Below are 21,770 nucleotides of genomic sequence, written 5' to 3' on the forward strand. Positions count from 1 at the left end.
ACTTTTTTAAATCACAGACTCAGGGTAAGCCAAAACTGGGAAGAAGATTCTCTTGATTTGTACAAAGCATGGAGATCTTTGGAAGGAAAGGAAAATAAGGAGGATCAACTTCAGAAGGGATAATAGGACACAGCCACCACTTCACTTACTCTTCTGAGTGCCAACTATTATGGGCACTGTGAAAGCTATGTTGACATAAACAATGACGAAGAGGTCCAAATGAAGTTTGACAGAGAAACTTTAGCACCAGATTCAGACTCTATTTGAGGTTATTGTCCCTATTTGAACTGTATAAAAGGATTCTGCCCAAAAGAAATGTAAGAAGGCTTACCCCCACTCTCCATTACTTCTAACTCCACATGTGAGAGCAGCAAAGGCACAGACCTGAATTCATAAGGCAGCCAGGGCCAAACGGTCACCAAATCAAACTTCTGGAAAATCCAAATTCAGGGATTCCTGACTGTTACCCATTCCTCTTCACTTTTGTTTAAATAAGGTATTTTGAAATAAATATTGCACTCTTTCCTCATTCACTGTCCAACCTGCATGCTGAAGGATGTAGGGAATCTGCAGATACAGTATTGTAGTGCATGATCATGTAACTAAAGACTGTGTACTAATGCATACGCACAAGGGGTCTGAGTTAAGATTGCATAGGCAATCTCAGCTTTGACTTTTTCTGACTTTTGAGTGCTTCATTGTGCACTTTCAACATTCTGTTATTATCATTGTTCATATGGCATGTATTGTTTCAGAGTAGCAGCCGTGTTAGTCTGTATTCGCAAAAAGAAAAGGAGTACTTGTGCCACCTTAGAGACTAACCAATTTATTTGAGCATAAGCTTTCGTGAGCTACAGTTCACTTCATCAGATGCATAAAAGTGGAAAATGCAGTGAGGATGCTTTTATACACACTGACCATGAAAAAATGGGTGTTTATCACTTCAAAAGGTTTTCTTCCCCCACCCCACTCTGCTGCTGATAATAGCTTAAGTCTAAAGTGATCACTCTCCTTACAATGTGTAAGATAATCAAGGTGGGCCATTTCCAGCACAAATCCAGGGTTTAACAAAAACGTCTGAGGAACAGGGGGGGCGGAAGGGGGTAGGAAAAAACAAGGGGAAATAGGTTACCTTGCATAATGACTTAGCCACTCCCAGTCTCTATTCAAGCCTAAGTTAATTGTATCCAATTTACAAATGAATTCCAATTCAGCAGTCTTTCGCTGGAGTCTGGTTTTGAAGTTTTTCTGTTGTAATAGCGCAACTTTCATGTCTGTAATCGCGTGACCAGAGAGATTGAAGTGTTCTCCAACTGGTTTATGAATGTTATAATTCTTGACATCTGATTGGTGTCCATTTATTCTTTTACATAGAGACTGTCCAGTTTGACCAATGTACATGGCAGAGGGACATTGCTTGCACATGATGGCATATATAACATTGGTAGATGTGCAGGTGAATGAGCATTTATTGTCATTCCTTTGCTGAGTGGAATCAGATATCGGGGGGTTTGCTGGTTCCCACCTGGGAGGAGAAAGAGTCTGAGAATATTCTTAGTGTAACTTGTTTTATTCACAAATATACGCCAATCCTGAAATAGAAGTGGTCACAAATGGCATACAGGCAATCCCCTCTTCCAGGTATTCAATTCCAACACCAAAGCCCATGGTGCAACTCTGCCTCAATAATTGACTCTAGCTGGAGATATTAAGGCAGACAGCAAGTTCCCTTGATGCTTGCCACAGATCTCCTATAGAAACTGCAAGAGATAAACAGCACCACAGCATTTTCTTCCAAGACTAAAAGTTTCCTCACAAGCAAAAATAAAGAACTATGTTTAACTGTGCTGATCCTTGCCATAATAAGATTACATGACAGTGTGAAAAGGTTTATCAGACTGGGTACAGGAGTCTGGCTTCCTGCCGCTGGGGCTTGCCTGGTGCCCTTCCTGTAAAAGACGGGGAACAGAGCTGAGGTCAGCTTGCTAGGATCCAGCCCCACTAGGGAAAGGGCGATAATGATCCTTCTTACCTGTTAGATCCAGGGGGAGGTAAGGGCCCTGCTGCATACTAGAAATGGGGCGATGGGTGAACCGGTCACCCCTGGAAGAATGGAGAGTAAAGAGGACTGTCAGTTTCCGCAAACCCTGTGACAGGGGAGCTGGGGCCAAGGGACTGAGAAGCCAGCTCCTGAGAGCTGGGGCTCATGGCGGCACTGTGCGGTGGCCAGAGACAAGCAGTGGGGGCTGCAACAGCAGGTAGGGGCATTGGAGGGGCTGCATGTGGGGGCACCCAGAGGGGTGACTGGAGGGCAGGGGGCTGGAGCATGAGACGGGGGAGAAGCCCCTCCACAGCTTCAAACAAGGAGCACGCTACGCAATTTACTTGTCCGCAGCTGTAGACTAGAGGACGGTTTCACGTACGTTGCGTATCTCCTGCACAGAAGGAGGAGCTTGCTCTGCGCCTTTTGCGTACCAACTATCACCACTCACTCGCAAGTGGAGCGAGGGCTACGCCCCGTAGAAGACGTAAGTGCCTTGGGGAATAGCCGTAGCTTGTGCCGGTTGTATAAGCGGGTGGACTTTACTCGCTGTGGACGGGTCCGGCTGTGCTCCTTTCCTGTTTACTCCTGCTATGGCTGCTCCGGGCACCGCCAGCCTCCTGCGGGCCGCCGCGGCCTCCTCCTGCCGCTGGCTCCTGGCCGCGTCCCGGGGAGCCGTGGGGAGGCCGGGCGGGGGCAGCGTCAGCGTCGCTGCCCGGACACCGGGCCGCTTCTTCGGCGTCTCTGCCCGGGCACGGCTCAGGTAAGGGGGAGGGGCGGTGGGAGACCCGGTGGATCCCAGCCCCCCGCCGCCCTCCCTGTGGGGCTTCCCTCCCGCGCTCCCTTCCTTGGTGCCCCGCCCCCCCCGGCGCGCTGCCCCCGCGCCCCGCCCCTTAGACCAGAGACATGTTCGATCTTGCCAAGGTGAAAGTGTGATAAATATTCGCAAAAAGAAAAGGAGTACTTGTGGCACCTTCGAGACTAACCAATTTATTTCAGCATAAGCTTTCGTGAGCTACAACTCACTTCATCGGATGCATCCGATGAAGTGAGCTGTAGCTCACGCTCAAATAAATTGGTTAGTCTCTAAGGTGCCACAAGTACTCCTTTTCTTTTTGCGAATACAGACTAACACGGCTGTTACTCCGAAACCTGTGATAAATATTGTTCACCTATTCGGTGTCCCAACCTGTATGAGCAAGTCAAGCAAAACCTGTTTTTATACTCCACTTTCTAGTTAAATTTTTATGGGTAAATAAAAATTGTAATCTCCTCTGTGTCTTCATTAAGGCAACCTGATGTTAGTTTTAGAAGTTCAACTCTTGAAGTCATGCAAACATGCTGGAGATTTGTCCTAAACAGGGCAGGCTTGATACCTAGCCAGCCAAGTAAAGCTCTAGTTAGGGGGCCGGCAACCTTTTAGAAGTGGTGTGCTGAATCTTCATTGATTCACTTTAATTTAAGGTTTTGCGTGCCAATAATACATTTTAAAGTTTTTTAGAAGGTCTCTCTCTATAAGCCTATATATTCTATAACTAAATTATTGTTGTATGTAAACAAGGTTTTCAAAATGTTTAAGAAGCTTCATTTAAAATTAAATTACACCGCTGGCCTGCTCAGCCTGCTGCCGGCCTGGGGTTCTGTTCACCTAGGCCAGCAGCAGGCTGAGCAGGGCCTGTGGCCGAGACCCCGGCTGGCAAGCGGCAGCAGCTAGAACCCCAGACCGGCAGTGGGCTGAGCAGGGCTGGCGGCAGGGACCCTACACCAGCAGTGGGCTGAGCAGCTCAGCCCGCTGCTGGTCTGAGGTTCCGTCCGCCAGCTCCTGTCAGGCAGGGTCCCAGCTGCCGGCCCCGCTCAGCCTGCTGCCAGTCTGGGGTCCTGACCCTGTCTACATACCTACCTTCTCCCTGGTTCTAGCCATTCTCTTCCTCTCTCTGCACTGAGATGAGGGTGGGAGTGCGCTGAGAACAGGACTGGGGGTGAAGGAGCAGGTTGGGGTGCAGGGTCTGGCCAGGAGCTAGAATGAGGAAGGGGGCTCAGGGTTGGGGCAGGAGGTTTGGGTGTGGAGCGCTTACCTGGGCAGCTCCCATTTGGTGCATGGGGTGCAGGTGGGAATGTGGGGAGTGTGTGTGTGTGCAGGAGCTCTGTCTGGTGCTCAGGATGGGGATGTGGGGGGTGCAAGAGTCTGGGTGTGGGGGATGCAGGGGTCAGGGCAGGGGGCTGGGGTTGTGGGCGGCTCACAGCCGGGGCCTGGAGGGTATATGCCAATTCCACCCCCTTCCCCAAGGTCCCCGGAGCAGAGAGCGTGCTGCTGCTCTGCTTTTCCACAGGGAGGGAGAGGAGGAGGGGCGGGAATCCAGCACACTGGGGGAAGAGGTGTGGGGAGGGGGAATCTTGCCTGCCCTGCAAGGAGAGAGCGGTGGGCTGGGCAGGATTTTTAATGGCACGCTGCTGTCTGCCAGGGTCCCAGACAGCAGCGTGCCATTAAAAATTGGCTCGCATGCCATCTGTGGCTCACGTGCCATAGGTTGCCAACCCCTGCTCTAGTTCTTGCCAAGTCTAGAAATAAAATAGCTGTACCATGGGGTGATCTTCTTGAGGTTTCATCTAGAAGTGCAAACAATGGCACTGAAATAAATACAATATTTGTTGCAATTTACCAAATGACAAGAAATTGTATTTCCACTGTTTAGATTAAAAAATCCTGTATTGACAGGACAAATATTCCTAATTGCTTTGCGTTTTAAAGTAGTACATTAAATCCACAACTTTCTTTGGAAGTAGATTTTGGAATCTTACTCTAATTAACCACAGGCCTCAACATAATACAGCCTCGTTGTCCAAAGAAACACTCTTTTGAAGCCTCCCAATGAATGGGAGAAATTGGCTTTCTCAACTTATTGTCTGTTTAGGCACAGTTCTGCAAACACTTATGCATGTCCTTAATGCCAAGCAATAGTCCCTTTGATTTAAAGGCATGTGTAAATGTTTGCAGGATTGGTGCCGAAGATTATAGTCTGATTAGAGTTTCCTGGCACTACCATTATACAGATCTCTCTTCTTTTTTCTGATTTAAAAACAAACAAAACTTTTAAGTAGAAGAGTAACAGCCGTGTTAGTCTGTATTCGCAAAAAGAAAAGGAGTACTTGTGGCACCTTAGAGACTAACCAATTTATTTGAGCATGAGCTTGCGTGAGCTACAGCTCACTGCATCCGATGAAGTGAGCTGTAGCTCACGAAAGCTCATGCTCAAATAAATTGGTTAGTCTTCTAAGGTGCCACAAGTACTCCCTTTCTTTTTAAGTAGAAGAGCATTTTGAACACTTGATTTCAGAAGACATGCTATTATAGCACCATCTACTATTTGGTCAGCTTTGTTACATCTAAATATTGTTAATTCCTAACTTCAAGTTGCAGAGTAGCAGCCGTGTTAGTCTGTATCCACAAAAAGAACAGGAGTACTTGTGGCACCTTAGAGACTAACAAATTTATTTGAGCATAAGCTTTCGTGGGCTAAAACCCACTTCATCGAATGCATGCAGTGGAAAATACAGTAGCAAGATAGATAGATATACGTACACACACAGAACATGAAACAATGGGTGTTATACACAGTATAATGAGAGTGATCAGTTAAGGTGAACTATTACCAGCAGGAGAGGAAAAAACCTTTTTTAGTGATAATCAAGATGGGCCATTTCCAGCAGTTGACAAGAACGTGTGAGGAACAGTAAGGGGGGAAAAATAAACATAGGGAAATAGTTTTATTTTGTGTAATGACACATCAACTCCTGAGTCTTTATTCAAGCCTAATTTAATGGTGTCCAGTTTGCAAATTAATTCCAATTCAGTAGTCTCTCGTTGGAGTCTTCTTGAAGTTTTTTTTGTTGTCATATTGCGACTTTTAGGTCTGTAATCGAGTGACGAGGGAGATGGAAGTGTTCTCTGGCTGATTTTTGAATGTTATAATTCTTGACATCTGATTTGTGTCCATTTAGTCTTTTACGTAGAGACCGTCCGGTTTGGCCAATGTACATGGCAGAGGGGAATTGCTGGCACATGATGGCATATATCCGATTGGTAGATGTGCAGATGAATGAGCCTCTGTTAGTGTGGCTGATGTGATTAGGTCCTATGATGGTGTCCCCTAAATGGATATGTGGACACAGTTGGCAACAGGCTTTGTTGCAAGGTTAGGTTCCTGGGTTAGTGTTTTTGTTGTGTGGCGTGTGGTTGCTGGTGAGTATTTGCTTCAGGTTAGGGGGCTGTCTGTAAGCAAAGACTGGCCTTCAGGTTGTTTGCCTTCCTTTGATTAGATCTGTGCTCAAGTTTAAAAGTTAGGTTATGGCATGATCCCAAAGTGCACTTATGCACTTAATTTATTTTATGCATATAAATAGTCCCATTGAACTTCAACATGTGGAAAGTTTGTGTATGTAAGTGTCTGCAGGATCAGACTTTAGGATAAAAATCTGCTTTAATTGTCAGTCACTGACATGCCCATTTACATTACAAATACATGTTTACATTTTAAAGTATTTGAAATTCAGTTTTGGCCTTACTTAACCAATGTACGTAATGGAATTCTTGACATTCTGATAAGAGAGCTTAGTTTTACTATCCGAGCTTTTGCCTTAGTATTCCAGGCTTCCTTTTCCCCATCGGGGGGAAGTCCTGAATTTTCTTCTAGGAAGTTTTATTAAAACTTAGAAAGCTTGTTATCTAGTAAAATTTACATAGGTATTGTGTGATTCTAACTCTTACGTAGTACTTAACATCAGTAGATTTCAAAGCACTTCATGATTTTTTTTTTTTTTTTTTTTTTTTTTTTAATGCATAGTTCAAATTTAGCCTTAATCCTGCAAATCCATGCAGGTTCTTTAAGTGCACAAGTATTTCTGTTGCCGATGGGACAATTTGCATAGTTAAAGTTTGCAAGATTTGGGGCCTAAGATAAACTTGTGCCCATTAAGAGGGTCTGTGGTCACCTCACCTAGATTTGTCTAGCTTTAGAGTTGGACAGCAATCACTTCTGTGGCATTCAAGAACAAGATTGTCTAGTTCAGAATTTCTCAACCAGGAGCAGAAGCAGATTAAGATTTCCTGGGGCCCTGGGCCAGAGCAAGTGGGGGGGGGGCCTCCCCCACCCTTCTGCTCCTTCCTCAGGGTCCACCCCAGTTCCACCCAGGGTCCCCTCCATTCTGTTCCCCCCCCACACACACTGCAGCCCGGCAACCCCTTTTGCTCCTTTCTGGAACCCCCCCCCCCCCGCCCAACTGCGGTCCCCAGACCGGAGAAGCTCTGTCCCCACAGCCCTGGTGCCACAGTGGGAAGTGAGCTCCTCCAGTCCCAGGGCTGCAGCCAGGGTCTGGCTGCTGGAGCTTCCCCTGCCCCCCCCCCTCCCCCCCCCCACACCCCTGTGCTTCTGCGGAGGACCAGGGTCGGGGCACTGGGGCTTCTCCTGGCCCAGCACTTCTGCTGGAGAGTGGGTTGGGAGTGGAGGCTTGTCCTGCTGCCCCACGGCTTCCGATGGGGTTGGGGGCTGCTAGTGGGAGAAGCTTCTCCTGTCCCGTGGCTGCTGACTGGGTCGGGGCGCTGCTGCTGTGGAGGTGGGGGCTTCTTCAGTCCCAGTGGCTGGGACTCTGGGCTTCTTCAGGACCCCTGGGCACTGGCCCCATAGACCCAGTGACTAATCCGCCACTGGCCAGGAGGGTCACAACCTGCATGTGTAATGAGGGTGGGTCTTGAAAGACAGTGAGGGAGGGATTGTCAAGGCATTAATTTTATTACAGCCTGAAGCAAAGAATCTTGTTTCCCTACTGGCTGCACTTCTTACTCTTCAAGGTCCAAAACGAAACATCCAAAACATTTTATAGGCATTTGATCAAGATATTTTGAAATGGGCTAATGCCAGGAGTGCTTAGACCCGTATTGGTTGGCTCCAACATGGACAGGCAGTTTTTAGCAATGAACCTCTGTAAGAGTTTACTTTTTATACCCTTTGAGAGTGGCTCTCAACCTTTCCAGACTACTGTACCTCTTTCAAGAGTCTGGTTTGTTTTGTGTACCCCAAGTTTCACCTCACTGAAAACTCTGCAAAATCAGACCTAAAAATACAAAGAAGTATCACAGCAGGCTGCTATTGAAAAATTGCTTACTTTCTCATTTTTACCATATAATTATAAATCAATTGGAATATAAATATTGTACTTACGTTTCAGTGCATAGTATACAGAGCAGTATAAACAAATCAGAGTACCTCCAGGAGAGCTTCATGGAGATGTCCCTGGAGGATTCCCGCTCCATCACCAGACATGTGAACAGACCTTTCCAGTAGCTATACTGGCCGTGAATGCATCCCAATTCTTCAGGACAAGTTAAACATTATTGCTTTTAAACCCTGTACCGTAGTTACAAATGTGCACTCACCAGAGTTGCCTTCTCCGGCTTCAGGGTTGGGGATTCTGCCTTCGGAGGGTATTGGGTCCAGGGTGAAGAAAAGGTTCTGGCTGCTGGGGAGAATGGATTCACCGCTTGCCTGCTGCGCATTCTCCTCCCCCTCCTCCTCCACAAAATCCTCCTCCCTTTTGCGTGAGACTCCCCCCCCCCCCCCTTTGCAGGTGTCCACGGACAGTGGTGGGGTAGTGGTAGGGTCCCCCCCGCCCCTAGAATGCCATGCAGCTGATCATAGAAGCGGCATGTATGAGGGTCTGACCCGGAGCGTTCGTTTGCCTCATTTGTCTTTTGATAGGCTTGCCTGAGCTCCTTAACTTTCACGTGGCACTGCTGAGTGTCCCTGTTGTAGCCTCAGTCCATCATGCCCTGTGAGATTTTGGCAAATATATTCGCATTTCTTCTTTTTGCTCGGAGTTCTGCATGCACAGATGCTTCTCCTCATACAGCAGTCGGATCCAGTATCTCCCTTTCGGTCCATGCTGGAGCTCATTTGCAATTCTGGGGGGGACTGCATAGTCACCTGTGCTGCTGAGCTCGCCACGCTGACCAAACAGGAAATGAAATTCAAAATTTCCTGGGGCTTTTCCTGTGTACCTGGCTAGTGCATCGGAGTTGAAAGTGCTGTCCAGAGCGGTCACATTGGAGCACTCTGGGATAGCTCCTGGAGGCCAATAATGTTGATTTGCGTCCGCACTACCCCAAATTTGACCCAGCAAGGTCGATTTTTATCGCTACTCCCCTTGCCGGGGAGGAGTACAGAAGTTGATTTTAAGTTGATGGAACGGGGTTGGTTGTGTGGATGCATCCATTTTAAAATCGACCGAATGCGGCTAAATTCAACCTCACCCTGTAGTGTAGACCAGGGCTCAGAGCTGGTTGGAACGTCAAGAGACCAACTCACAGAGGTCACGATGGCAGCAGACAATGATGGCATAGGGACATTGGCAACAAAGCGATGGAGTGAATGGTGGCACAATGAAGAACAGTGGCCAGAGGAAACAGTGAGTAGCTGGAGGAACGAGCAAGGTGCTTTCTTGCCCACCACCTGGGAGGTGAACTCATGTGAAAGCACCTCTGAACTCTGAGTCTCCACTGACCCAGGACAACACTGGGGAATGTTAATGAGGCTGTTAAGAATGCTGGAGACACAACACAGTTCATGCGAACAAACATGGCATCATACTTTCTATTTAAGCAAGAGATACCACACACTACAAACTGGAGGCCAATGTTAAGTGCATTGTCACTTGTTCATCCTGAAATTGAACACTGGTTCTGAACAAGACCAGCAAATGCTCACTAGCTTTCTGCAAGAAGCTCAACTGACTGGCTAGAAGCATGTGGTGCAACAGTGAAAGACTCAACGGTTGAAAAAGTGAAGAACTCTCTCATCACATTCAAAAAATTTGCATACAGGGCTGATGAATGTACTGATCATAGAATCATAGAATATCAGGGTTGGAAGGGACCTCAGGAGGTCATCTAGTCCAACCCCCTGCTCAAAGCAGGACCAATCCCCAATCAAATCATCCCAGCCAAGGCTTTGTCAAGCCTGACCTTAAAAACTTCCAAGGAAGGAGATTCTACCACCTCCCTAGGTAACGCATTCCAGTGTTTCACCACCCTCCTAGTGAAAAAGTTTTTCCTAATATCCAACCTAAACCTCCCCCACTGCAACTTGAGACCATTACTCCTTGTCCTGTCCTCTTCTACCACTGAGAATAGTCTAGAACCATCCTCTCTGGAACCACCTCTCAGGTAGTTGAAAGCAGCTATCAAATCCCCCCTCATTTTTCTCTTCTGCAGACTAAACAATCCCAGTTCCCTCAGCCTCTCCTCAGAAGTCATGTGTTCCAGACCCCAGTCATTTTTGTTGCCCTTCGCTGGACTCTCTCCAATTTATCCACATCCTTCTTGTAGTGTGGGGCCCAAAACTGGACACAGTATTCCAGATGAGGCCTCACCAATGTCGAATAGAGGGGAACGATCACGTCCCTCGATCTGCTGGCAATGCCCCCACTTTTACAGCCCAAAATGCCATTGGCCTTCTTGGCAACAAGGGCACACTGCTGACTCATATCCAGCTTCTCGTCCACTGTCACCCCTAGGTCCTTTTCCACAGAACTGCTGCCTAGCCATTCGGTCCCTAGTCTGTAGCTGTGCATTGGGTTCTTCCGTCCTAAGTGCAGGACCCTGCACTTATCCTTATTGAACCTCATCAGGTTTCTTTTGGCCCAGTCCTCCAATTTGTCTAGGTCCCTCTGTATCCTATCTCTGCCCTCCAGCGTATCTACCACTCCTCCCAGTTTAGTATCATCCGCAGATTTGCTGAGAGTGCAATCCACACCATCCTCCAGATCATTTATGAAGATATTGAACAAAACCGGCCCCAGGACCGACCCCTGGGGCACTCCACTTGACACCGGCTGCCAACTAGACATGGAGCCATTGATCACTACCCATTGAGCCCGACAATCTAGCCAACTTTCTACCCACCTTATAGTACATTCATCCAGCCCATACTTCTTTAACTTGCTGACAAGAATACTGTGGGAGACCGTGTCAAAAGCTTTGCTAAAGTCAAGAAACAATACATCCACTGCTTTCCCTTCATCCACAGAATCAGTAATCTCATCATAGAAGGCGATTAGATTAGTCAGGCATGACCTTCCCTTGGTGAATCCATGCTGACTGTTCCTGATCACTTTCCTCTCGTGTAAGTGCTTCAGGATTGATTCCTTGAGGACCTGCTCCATGCAAATGGGCATCAAGTATTAAGTCATTGTGTACATTATCTTGATGTCAGTGGTAGGCCAGTAGATGCATTTCTATATCTTCAAGTTTATAGAAGACGCATCGGCTGCATCTGTGACAACCCACATCTTAGAGTTAAATGCTTGTCAGTTGGACCCCAAACATATGGCTGCTTGTGCATTTGATGGAGCTGCACATGTCTCTAGAAGACATGGTGAAGTACAAGCTTTGCTCAGAGAAAAGTGTAACCCTAATCTCTCCTATACACATTGCAGAGGCCATCTACTCCAACTAGCACTAGTACAAGCTGCAGACTCTTCAAAATACATTTTTAAAAGCTATACATTTAATGTCTTCATTGTATTCTTCTTTCAGAAAAGTCCAAAAAGACTGAATATCTTGGAAAATATAGAAGATCAAACTAGTCCAACCTGGGAAAACCCTCTGGCTTTCTCATGAGCAATCCTTAGCTGTTGTCTTAAAATTACTCCAGCCATTATTACTGACTTTGGAAAGTGTCTACCAAGATGGGATGGTGTTGTACCAATAAATTAAAAACCAGCAGGATCTTATTAAAGGGAAAAAGGCAAAATACCACATTTATTGTGAATACAGAAAGAATCATAGTAAGCAGTTAGTTACAGCTGTAACATTCCATTCAATCTCATCTTTATTCACTCATTCATTCATATACACACACACAGGTTCTGCAAGGTTGTTATCATAGTAAGCAGTTAGTTATAGCTATAACATTCCATTCAATCTCATATTTATTCACACATTCACACATTCACACACACACACACACACACAGGTTCTGCAAGGTTGTCATCATAGTTACCAGCCTTAGAGTTGCTCATGCCAAGCCACTGGCCAGGTGGCCTGGACATGAGGAGGGAGCAGGGCCTTGTCAGATGCTCATCTGATGCTCCTGGAAGTTGGTTTGCAGAATCAGACCCCAAAGTTCTCACTTTTTAAGAGTCTATTTTTATAGGAATTTCTTCCTATGCCAGTCTATGGGAATTGCTTCATCATGCTGTTGCTGAATCAATCAGCAGATAGCACATTCCTGACGGCTCCAAGAAGTTATCTTGTTCTTTGGTTCTCCCATTCTTGAGGCTGTTGGGTGGATTCCAGTCTGCCCTCCGGGGGTCCTCTGGTTATTTCCACTTGACGCCTTCTTCAGCCGATGGACACTGGATTCTTAGGCTGGCACCTCCCTGATCATTCAGTTGTTATCCACACCAAGCATCCGTCCACATACATCCTCTATCTCTATTTTAATCACAATTGTTAATACAACAAAAGGGCGGGGAGTCTCTGGGTGCTGTTTCTGTTGTTAGAGTATTGCTTTGAGTCTCTGTGAATTGCTTTGAGAACAGATTCTGTCTTAGAATGTACTAACACAATTAGCAGCTTGCAAGTTTCACACATAGAGGGAGAGAAACAGTACCAAAACCCAAGAGACCTCTTAATTAGTAATACCCTGGAATTTAAACTATGGGGAATCAAACTCATTTGTGATTTTAATACAGAACTTCTTTAATATGATCCAACAATGGATCTAAGTAATGAGGCTGGTGAATTACTTTTGCTACTACATTCAGAGAAGACTATTGCCATTCTCTCTCTTGTAAGTCTACTGTTGAAACCACTTGGGTCATTAAACAATGTTATCCAGGCATCTGCTACAACAGTAGTAGATCTTTGTCTAGCAATAGAAGCTACATTTGGATGAATCGGAGAGCTATCCATTGAAAAAGTACTAGAAGCAGCAAAAACTCCAGTCCAGAAGCTGACTAATGAAGGCATTTATATTGAATCTTAAGTGAAGAAGACAAGAAGTGTTTGTTAAGACAACTGAAAGTACACAGACTTGATTCTTAAAAATCTACAACAGCGACTTCTAGATTCTACTCAACCTCTACGTAGCTTTTACAGATCCCTGTCCAATAAAACACTGACAGTCGAGTGGAGTGAGACACTGTCAGCAATGGGGCTTCCATGTGCTCAGGATAGAATAGAGAATTTGAACACAGTAGAATATCATACAACAAATGAATGAAGATTTGACTGCAACTTCTTTTTTATCATCACTAGTGGCTCGACCAAATCTTTATGCTATGTGACTGGGAGTAGCAAGAGATGAATTCCTACTTCTTTCATCCCAGGAAACAACAGTTACAGTTGAGTGTTCTTTTTCATCGTTGAATAGAATTTTGTGTTCTGAAAGAAGTTGCCTTCTGCCTGATCATGTGAATGAACTAATGAGCATATCAACTGAAGGAATGGAAGTACCGGACACATGAGAAGCCACCAAAGATGAATGCATTGCATTCAAGAAGTTCATTAACAGAGTTGTGCAAAATTTTATAACAAGAAACCAAGAAGGATGTAGATGTAGTGCTTCACAGAAGGCTTGAGTAGCCAACTTTAATTTGTGTGATTTTTAAAACGGTCATGAAACATTTTTCAGATTTTACTATGGTGCTATACAGGACACCACCCCCACACCCCCGTAAATTCACCACCACCCCCATTTCAATTCCCTGGGGAAAGCACTGTGTGTGACAGCCCTTCTCTGGAGTCCCTCTCTCTAGGGGGTTAGCCCTAGCATCCACTGCCTTCTGCAGCTGCACCTCTGAGCCTTCAACAGGCCTGTCTGTCTCCGTGAGCCCTCCTTGGAGAGTCCACTCGCTCTGGACCCCCTGAGAGGGCCTCCATACCCAGAGGGAGCATGGCAACCCTGATTTCTAGACTGGAATGACTCTGTCAGCTTAAACAAGAAGGGTTTATTGCACGTCTGGAACACAGCACAGAAAGTTCTCAGGGGCCTTGAGCATAGTCCAAAATAGGACTTTCCAGCATCCAGGTGGGCTCAGGCTGCTCCTTGTCCCAGTCCAGAAGTGACCACTTCTTCCAGTGGCCCACGCTGTACCACTTCCAGGGCCCCTGCTCGGTTTGTCGTCTTTTCTGGGCAAACAGATCACCTGGGATGTCTCCAGCCCTTAGTTCTCCTGCTGGTCAAAACTGGCTGGCTCCCAAGATGGAGTAGGCCTTCGGGCCATCAGTTGCTAAGTTACAAAGTGTGCAGGCTGTCTGGGTCCAGGCTACTATGTGGGACCACACTTGGTCCTCTGCAACAATAAACACCCTTTCCTACCACCTTGTTAAACCATGCACATAGAGGAAACTGCGGCGCACACACAGCATTCATACAAATAAATTCTCCACTTCGTGACACAGCTCTTTCTTTTATTTGTTACTTTTGAAACCATACATCCTTCCCACACTACAGTAATACTACTTGTTAGGGCTGTTGATTAATCGCAGTTAACTCTTTAACTAACTAATTTTGGATTTAATTGCACTGTTAAACAATAGAATACCAATTGAAATTTATTCAATATTTTGGATGTTTTTCTACATTTTCAAATATATTTATTTCAGTTACAACACAGAATACAAAGCGTACAGTACTCACTTTATATTTTTATTATAAATATGTGCACTGTGAAAATGATTTAAATTTTTTTTTATTTCACCTCATACAAGTACTGTAGTGCAATCTCTTTATTGTGAAAGTGCAACTTACAAAGGTAGGATTTTTTGTTGTTGTTGTTTGTTACATAACTTCACTCAAAAACAAAACAATGTAAAACTTTAGAACCTACAAGTCTACTCAGTCCTACTTCTTGTGCAGCCAATCGCTAAGAGAAACAAATTTGTTTACATTTACGGGAGATACTGCTGCCCGCGTCTTATTTACAATGTCACCTGACAGTGGGAACAGACGTTCACATGGCACTTTTGTAGCCGGCATTGTAAGGTATTTACATGCCAGGCATGCTAAACATTTGTATGCCCCTTCATGCTTTGGCCAGCATTCCAGAGGATATGCATCTGTGACGCGCTTTTTTTTTTTTTTTTTTTTTTTTTAAAGGTGTGTTAATTAAATTTGTGACTGAACTCCTTGGGGGAGAATTGTATGTCTCCTGCTGTGTTTTACCTGCACTTTGTCATATATTTCATGTTATAGCAGTCTTGGATGATGACCCAGCATGTTGTTCGTTTTAAGAACGCTTTTTCACTGCTGATTTAACAAAACACAAAGAAGGTACCAATGTGAGATTTCTAAAGATAGCTACAGCACTCGACCCAAGATTTAAGAATCTGAAGTGCCTTCCAAAATCTGATTGGGATGGGGTGTTGTGGAGCATGCGTTCAGAAGTCTTAAAAGAGCAACACTCTGATGCAGAAACTACAGAACCCAAGCCACCAAAAAAGAAAATCAAGCTTCTGCTGGTGGCATCTGACACGGATGATGAAAATGAACACTGCTTTGGATTGTTACCGAGCAGAACCCATCATCAGCATGGATGCATGTCCTTTGGAATAGTGGTTGAAGCACAAAGGGGCATATGAATCTTTAGCACATCTTGCAACACCGGCTACAACAGTGCCATGCAAGTGCCTTTTCTCAATTTCAGGTGACACTGTAAACAAGAAGTGGGCAGCATTATCTCCTGCAAATATAAACAAACTTGTTTGTCTGGGTGATTGGCGGAACAAGAAGTAGGACTGAGTGGACTTGTAGGCTCTAAAGTTTTACATTTTTGTTTTTGAATGCAGGTTGTTGGGGGTTTTTTTTGTTTTGTTTTTGTTTGGGGGGGTTGTTTTTACATAATTCTTTATCATGAAAGTTGAACTTACAAATTGCACTACAGTACTTGTATTAAGTGAATTAAAAATACTCTTTACAGTGCAAATATTTATAATATAAACTGAGCACTGTACGCTTTATATTCTGTTGTAATTGAAATCAATATATTTGAAAATGTGGAAAACATCCAAACATTTGTATCAATTGATTTTTTTTTTTTAAATTGCTTGACAGCCCTACTACTTATTATTCTCACTGCCTTATTTTACTTGCAGATTGGTGCCTTCATTTCTGTCTCTTTCTTTCTATAAATATTTGTCCTTAAGCTAACTTTAATTCTTTAATTTTATACTCTTCATAGAAGGTGCTCATCAAAAAGCCTAAAGAAAATGCATCAAGTCCCAAAACTGGGTGCTCCCATTACATGGATCTTCACTAAGTCTGTTTAAATCTCCCATGTAGTCTTTACTCAGACCTCTATCATGGTACAAGTTGTACAGAGAGTTTTTTGTCTGGGAAAGGAGTGCAGGGTCTGGCTCTAAAGCAATATCCAAGATACATGCATAAGATTATACAGAATTTATTTATTCTAGAGGTATTCACCCTTTGACTAAAAAGGATTACAAGTACGCTAACTCTTACATCATGATATTAAGATTTCCAGTAAGACTTCTATGTTATGCATTATTCACTATTCTAGGCCTATGTTTGACCTGTAAGTAAGAAATCACTGCTAATGACAGTGTTTCTCCTACTGTACGTAATTTAATCCGAAAACTAAACAACTAGAACTCTTAAATTCAAACTGTGATATGTACCTTTTGTAGTAAAATATTTTGTATACATCTGAATAAAAGCACACCAGAAAATTAAATATTAGATAGATAATAAAGACTGCACTAGCAATACTCAACTTTAATTCTAGTTCTTTAGTGTTTTCCTTTATCAAAATACTTATCTCGATTAGCATTCTGGATTTTTTTTCCCCATGTACACTGGACACCAATGAAATCTCAAAATATATAGGATTTCCCACCGTGGGTAGATTTTAATTTTGCTGGACATATGATAAAGGCTTCTGTTCCTTTAGTCAAATTTGTTGTTTATTATTTTATTGTAGCAAGGTCTCTTCTCCTAGTCTTAGTGTTAAAGCAGAGATCTGGAAAGAAAAGCAGTTTTACAACTTTAATCTCTGTCATTAAAATAATGCTGCTCACACTACTAAAACTTTCTGCCGGAAAGATAAAATAGTGTTCCATAGATCTGAGTCATCTTTATTACTTTCTTCATAGGGATGTTGGTAGGTCTTTTCATGAGTAGCATCATGCAGTGGGGGAATTTGGACCAGACGAGTGGTCCCTAAGCCTCTTCATAGGCCCTTTTTGTCACAACCCCTGATGTACTGCTTCCCTATGTTGATAGAAGGTCCTTGGACTTTCCTGCTCTGAGCCATGAGCCACTATATACCCATTCCTTCCCAGTCTGCTTTGCTGTAGCCTACATTTCCCAGAGTTCTTCTGGGAACCATATCTCCCAAAATTTGCTTGCTTTAAAGGGCCAAGATAATGGGCAGGCTTGAAGCTCCTTTCCTTAAAAGGCACACTCCTGTTACACAGCCCGTATTCACTGTTACGCCATCTACATTCAAACCAACCAGTTTTTATCTTATTCTGCCATGATCCCTAAATTTCCTAAAACTGTTCTTTTTTTCCTTTGCAATACCATCAGCTGCACCAGTTTCCAACTCTACAATGTCAGCAAACAAATTTTTAAAATTTATTGAAGCTAATGTTAATACACAGTCTGAAAAAAGTGTCTGTACATCTGGGTATAGTGCTTAGATTATCCACAAATACAAAGTTTTGTTTTTAAAGTGATAAGATACATATAGTGCATAATCAGCAGTAACCCAAATTTAGGTGAGTAAACTTAAGAATACAGTTTAGATATTAGCATCCAAGTATTCAGGTTCATCACTCATGAAAAGTTAGACAGAGTGTTGGTTGTGGAAAGCACATATATCAATGAGTGAAGATTGTCTCTCAGTAATTGAGAATTTAGGGTAGATTATCCATTTAGAAAATACAAACCATGAGGATATAAAATTACTATCCTGACCCAGTCTGATGTATGCGCTCAGTTGCAGCTCTGTCAGTGGATCAAACAGCAAGCACAGTGACAGATCTATCTATCAGCCTTCTTGAGTGTTTCCTTAGTGGTTTTGCAGTTGCCTTTCTGCAGTCTTTTATTCTGTCTATTAATATAGATTGATCAAACAAACATTCAAACCACTTTTGACTTGAAAACTACAGAACAGTTCATTTCTAAAATTCAAATAATGTTTAGCAGCTGTGTAAGCTGTTAAACAAAATGGCATTTTATTTCTTTCCTTATGCTGTATTTTATGGATCAAAGTGACACATTTCTATTTCTGTGTGTTTCACACGAGCAGCTTGCCTATGTATGTGTGGTGAATAAGAAGTCTAATACTTATAGGAGGACTGCACTTTATCAGAAAGCTTCTCCTGCTTTTTGCAAACCCACAGGTACTTATCCTTCTATGAATTCTGGAATTGTTTATATATTTAATACCCCTTATTGTTTTCTGAGCCACCTACTTCATTTGTCCCAGGGCCTTTCCTCTACTGATTTAGGACGAGGGTTTTTCACCCAAAAGGTTCCCAGACATTTTTCAAATTCTTTTAAATCCACCAAAACTATATGTAATTGTTTTAAAGATGTGTTTTTAAATGTTGGGCTGCAGTCCTGTGACGATTTACACATGTGCTTCACTTGAACATGTGAGTAGTCCCATAGACTTCAAAGTTAAGCATATACATACATCTTTTTAGGATTGAGGATTTTTTTACATATACATAATATACATTCTTTTTTTTTTTTAGGATTTTAGGTCTTAGTGTGTAAGTCTGACTAATTTGGAAATGAAATGGCCTGGCTCTGATCATAGTCATAGTTAAAATTGAGATTGTAATAGTCTCTAATACTTACCTTCCTACTAAAATCAAGTGAAACTGTTTTACTGCTGCAGCAAGTAATAGAATCATAATTTTTATACAGTGTCCTCCAGTTTGTTGGCAAATTGAGCTCGTGTGCATTGTTGACAAAAATGATTAACTTCATATCTGTAGCTAAAAATCCCAGATGCAGCCTCTCCCTGCCTCATTTACGACTAACAGGTGACACATTCAAACTGAGATGGCTTCAGACGTGTTCAGTTCAGCAGAGGGCTTTTTCCTTAGCCTCACCCCCTTCTCACAAGACATTACTTATGTGGCTGACATCAGCTGAGCTCACCACCTTCCCTGCTGACTAGTGACATACCTACAGTTGTCTTTAAAGCCTTCTCTTTTTTTTTTTTTTTTTTTTGTCCTCTCCCCTCCAGGGTGGCAAGCAGGGGCATGGGGTTCCTTCAGCCCTGGGGCTGTGCGGGGAGATCGGACAGTGTTTCTGGCCCTGGTGCCACACAGGGGCACAGAATGTGCCCCCACAAGAGCCATCAAATTTTTATTCCTGCACACGCCCCTGTTCCCCTCTAATTGGTTGCCCAATTTTCTTTGCTCCGCTCCCATTCAGCCCTTCTGGCAATTCTACTTGCTGACTGGAAGCTTAATGCTGTATGCAGCCCACTCCCAAGTTCCCTATTGTCCTAGTCTAGTAGACAGGAAGACTGACACTTACCTAGGTATCCCTTCTGGGTAGCAGAAATGCTAAGCCAAGCAGGAATTTTACCAGCCTGACATCATCAGGAAGAATGCTCTTCAGAGGCTTAATGCCTTATAGCCGTGCGGCCTGAATGGAAGAACGTCTCCCAGATGCAGGGCCAGACCCGTAGGAGCCAGAAACTGCTCTGAGCACTGCTGGAGCTGCTGAAAAACTGGTGTAGGCATCCAAAGGCCTTTTTGTCCTTCCTTTTGATGTTGGGGGCATGGAACAGAAGATGGTTGGATAGTGACCATGGAAGGTTGAATGAGAATTTTGTTTAAGGGAGCACTTTTCCTTGAAAGACTTTTTGCATACTTTGGAGAAAGAAGCCTACATAACTAAGTAAGCCTAAATTTTTATTTTTTTAACCTCTGTCCCGCCAACCTATGACTTGCCCAACTATTGTTTCTCTCCCACACTTGTTGCATCATGTCTGCTACTGGATTTTGAGCACGTCAGGGCACAGAACATATCCATTCTAGATGGCCTGGCATGCAGTGGGCACTCTGAATAAATAATATTTTACATTTTAGCACACTTACAAAGTAATTCCATAAAAGCAGTCAGATCTGTATCTCCTTCACCTGCTGGGATAAAAAAGTATTCCAAATAGACTGAAACATGCTTTGTCTGTCAGAATGTATGCACTTCTGTGTTCTTAACGCTAAACAACTTTATGTCCAGAAATTCAGAAACCCCACTAAAGTTAATGTAGTAAATGCTTCACTTGAATTTTGCAGATTAACAAGGTCAGTCTTTCATCACTGATCATATTTTTTGGATTAATTGTTGAAAGTAGCTTGTAGCTATCTTCTGGAAAATGGACTGAGGGAATATTTGAGAAGAATTGAACATGGCATCTTAATGAATCATGCCACATATTGCTGCCAAAGTTTTTTGCAGTTATGGCAAATATAACAACTCTTTTTCTCAAACATACAATTTTATTTAAAAAAAAATAAGTATAAGGATACTTCTAAATATATCATTGTATGACCTGTTTGAAAATCTTTGATTTAATGTAGTCGTTATTAAGGCACTTAAGGTTTTAGTCTAATTGTATAGTAAATAATATGTTTTGTGAAGAATATCAAAATACATTTTGGGGGGAAAATGTAAATTTCAGTATGAAAACTTTCATAATTTTGTTTAGCATTGGCTGTGCAGCTCAGACTTCTTATGGATTGGCTTCATTTACAGGATTGGTAATTATTATACATAGCAGGTCATCCAGAGCCTGTATGCATTAGAGGTAATACTTGGATTTAATTTCTTGAAGCTAGATGTAATTTTAAAGCAAACATTGTATTGGTCTGCCTTTTTGCTAGTGGGAGCAGTCCTGTTGCCAGTCCAAGGATAATTCTATTTACTAGTTGACACACGTGCGCATGCTCTCATGTATACAAAATAAAATAGCAGGACCTCCAGTGAAGAATCTGATCCTCTTGGTTTGATTGATAATCCTTAAAGTATGGTTCTGCTCTTTAGAAGTGACTGACTTTAAAATGGTATTCTTGTTTTCCTAGTTGTTGTCTTTATTTTTTTTATTGAAAGTACTAATCTCACAAATAAGGATTTTTTTCCCCTCTCAACCGTGCAAACCCAAAGTTAAATGGTGTTCTTTCATGCACATCATTAGTGGCTTAAAAAAAATGTTATTGCAGACACCTGTGCAGCCATATTGCGGTCACTGGTGTTGCCAGCACCCAGTGCCGAGAGGCAAAACAACAGCAGGGGTTGCTTCGCTACCCGGTGTGCTTCACCGAATAATCACAACGGGGTGGAGAAGCAGAAAAGTTTATTTGAAGCTTCAAAAAGGTACAGGGAGAATAGAATCTCAAATCCTGAACACAGAGCAGGAAGTTACACAGGCTTTTATACATCCTTTCTTCAGCATACTTATCCAATAGCAAGCTGCCCTAAGTATCCATATAGCCAGCCAATCCAGTTACCAGCTAGTTCCCTTGTTTTTTGTATCATTTGTTAAACTATACATAAAGCTGCTTTATTCAGCATTCTTCTTCCATATCTGCCCTGTTTGGCCTTGTTTAGTTTCAGGCAGTCTGACTCTGCAACATATTGTTGCAGATCCTCAGCATACCTGCTGTGAGTGCCTCCAGGCGGGGGGGCAA

At 43.4% G+C, this 21,770-nt stretch overlaps 1 protein-coding gene and 1 long non-coding RNA gene across 7 annotated transcripts in view; one reads left to right on the plus strand and one right to left on the minus strand.

The window, feature by feature from the left end:
• Positions 1-1,017: 1,017 nt before the first annotated feature.
• LOC141990519 (uncharacterized) lies at positions 1,018-2,877 on the minus strand. Of its 4 annotated transcripts, none has more exons than XR_012640202.1 (3): positions 2,386-2,877; positions 2,033-2,103; positions 1,018-1,949 (listed from the first exon to the last, which is right to left on the minus strand). It is a non-coding gene; the product is annotated as an uncharacterized LOC141990519 (long non-coding RNA). The 4 variants fall into 4 exon arrangements; XR_012640200.1 differs by having other exon boundaries at positions 1,019-1,949; positions 2,588-2,877; XR_012640201.1 differs by having other exon boundaries at positions 1,019-1,949; positions 2,493-2,877.
• The window catches only part of FDX1 (ferredoxin 1), a 45,681-nt gene continuing 25,859 nt past the window's right edge, over positions 1,949-21,770 (plus strand). For 2 of the 3 annotated variants that reach the window (XM_074957785.1, XM_074957803.1), the window contains exon 1: positions 1,949-2,258. In XM_074957785.1, the coding sequence (XP_074813886.1) occupies positions 2,077-2,258 (182 nt within the window). In that variant the 5' untranslated portion in view covers positions 1,949-2,076. Of the gene's footprint in view, positions 2,259-2,559; positions 2,805-21,770 lie in introns of those variants that run through there. The other variant, XM_074957793.1, reaches the window with a different exon arrangement.

The sequence above is a fragment of the Natator depressus genome, chromosome 1 (genome assembly GCF_965152275.1).
Source record: "Natator depressus isolate rNatDep1 chromosome 1, rNatDep2.hap1, whole genome shotgun sequence".
Classification (NCBI taxonomy): Eukaryota; Metazoa; Chordata; order Testudines; family Cheloniidae; genus Natator; species Natator depressus.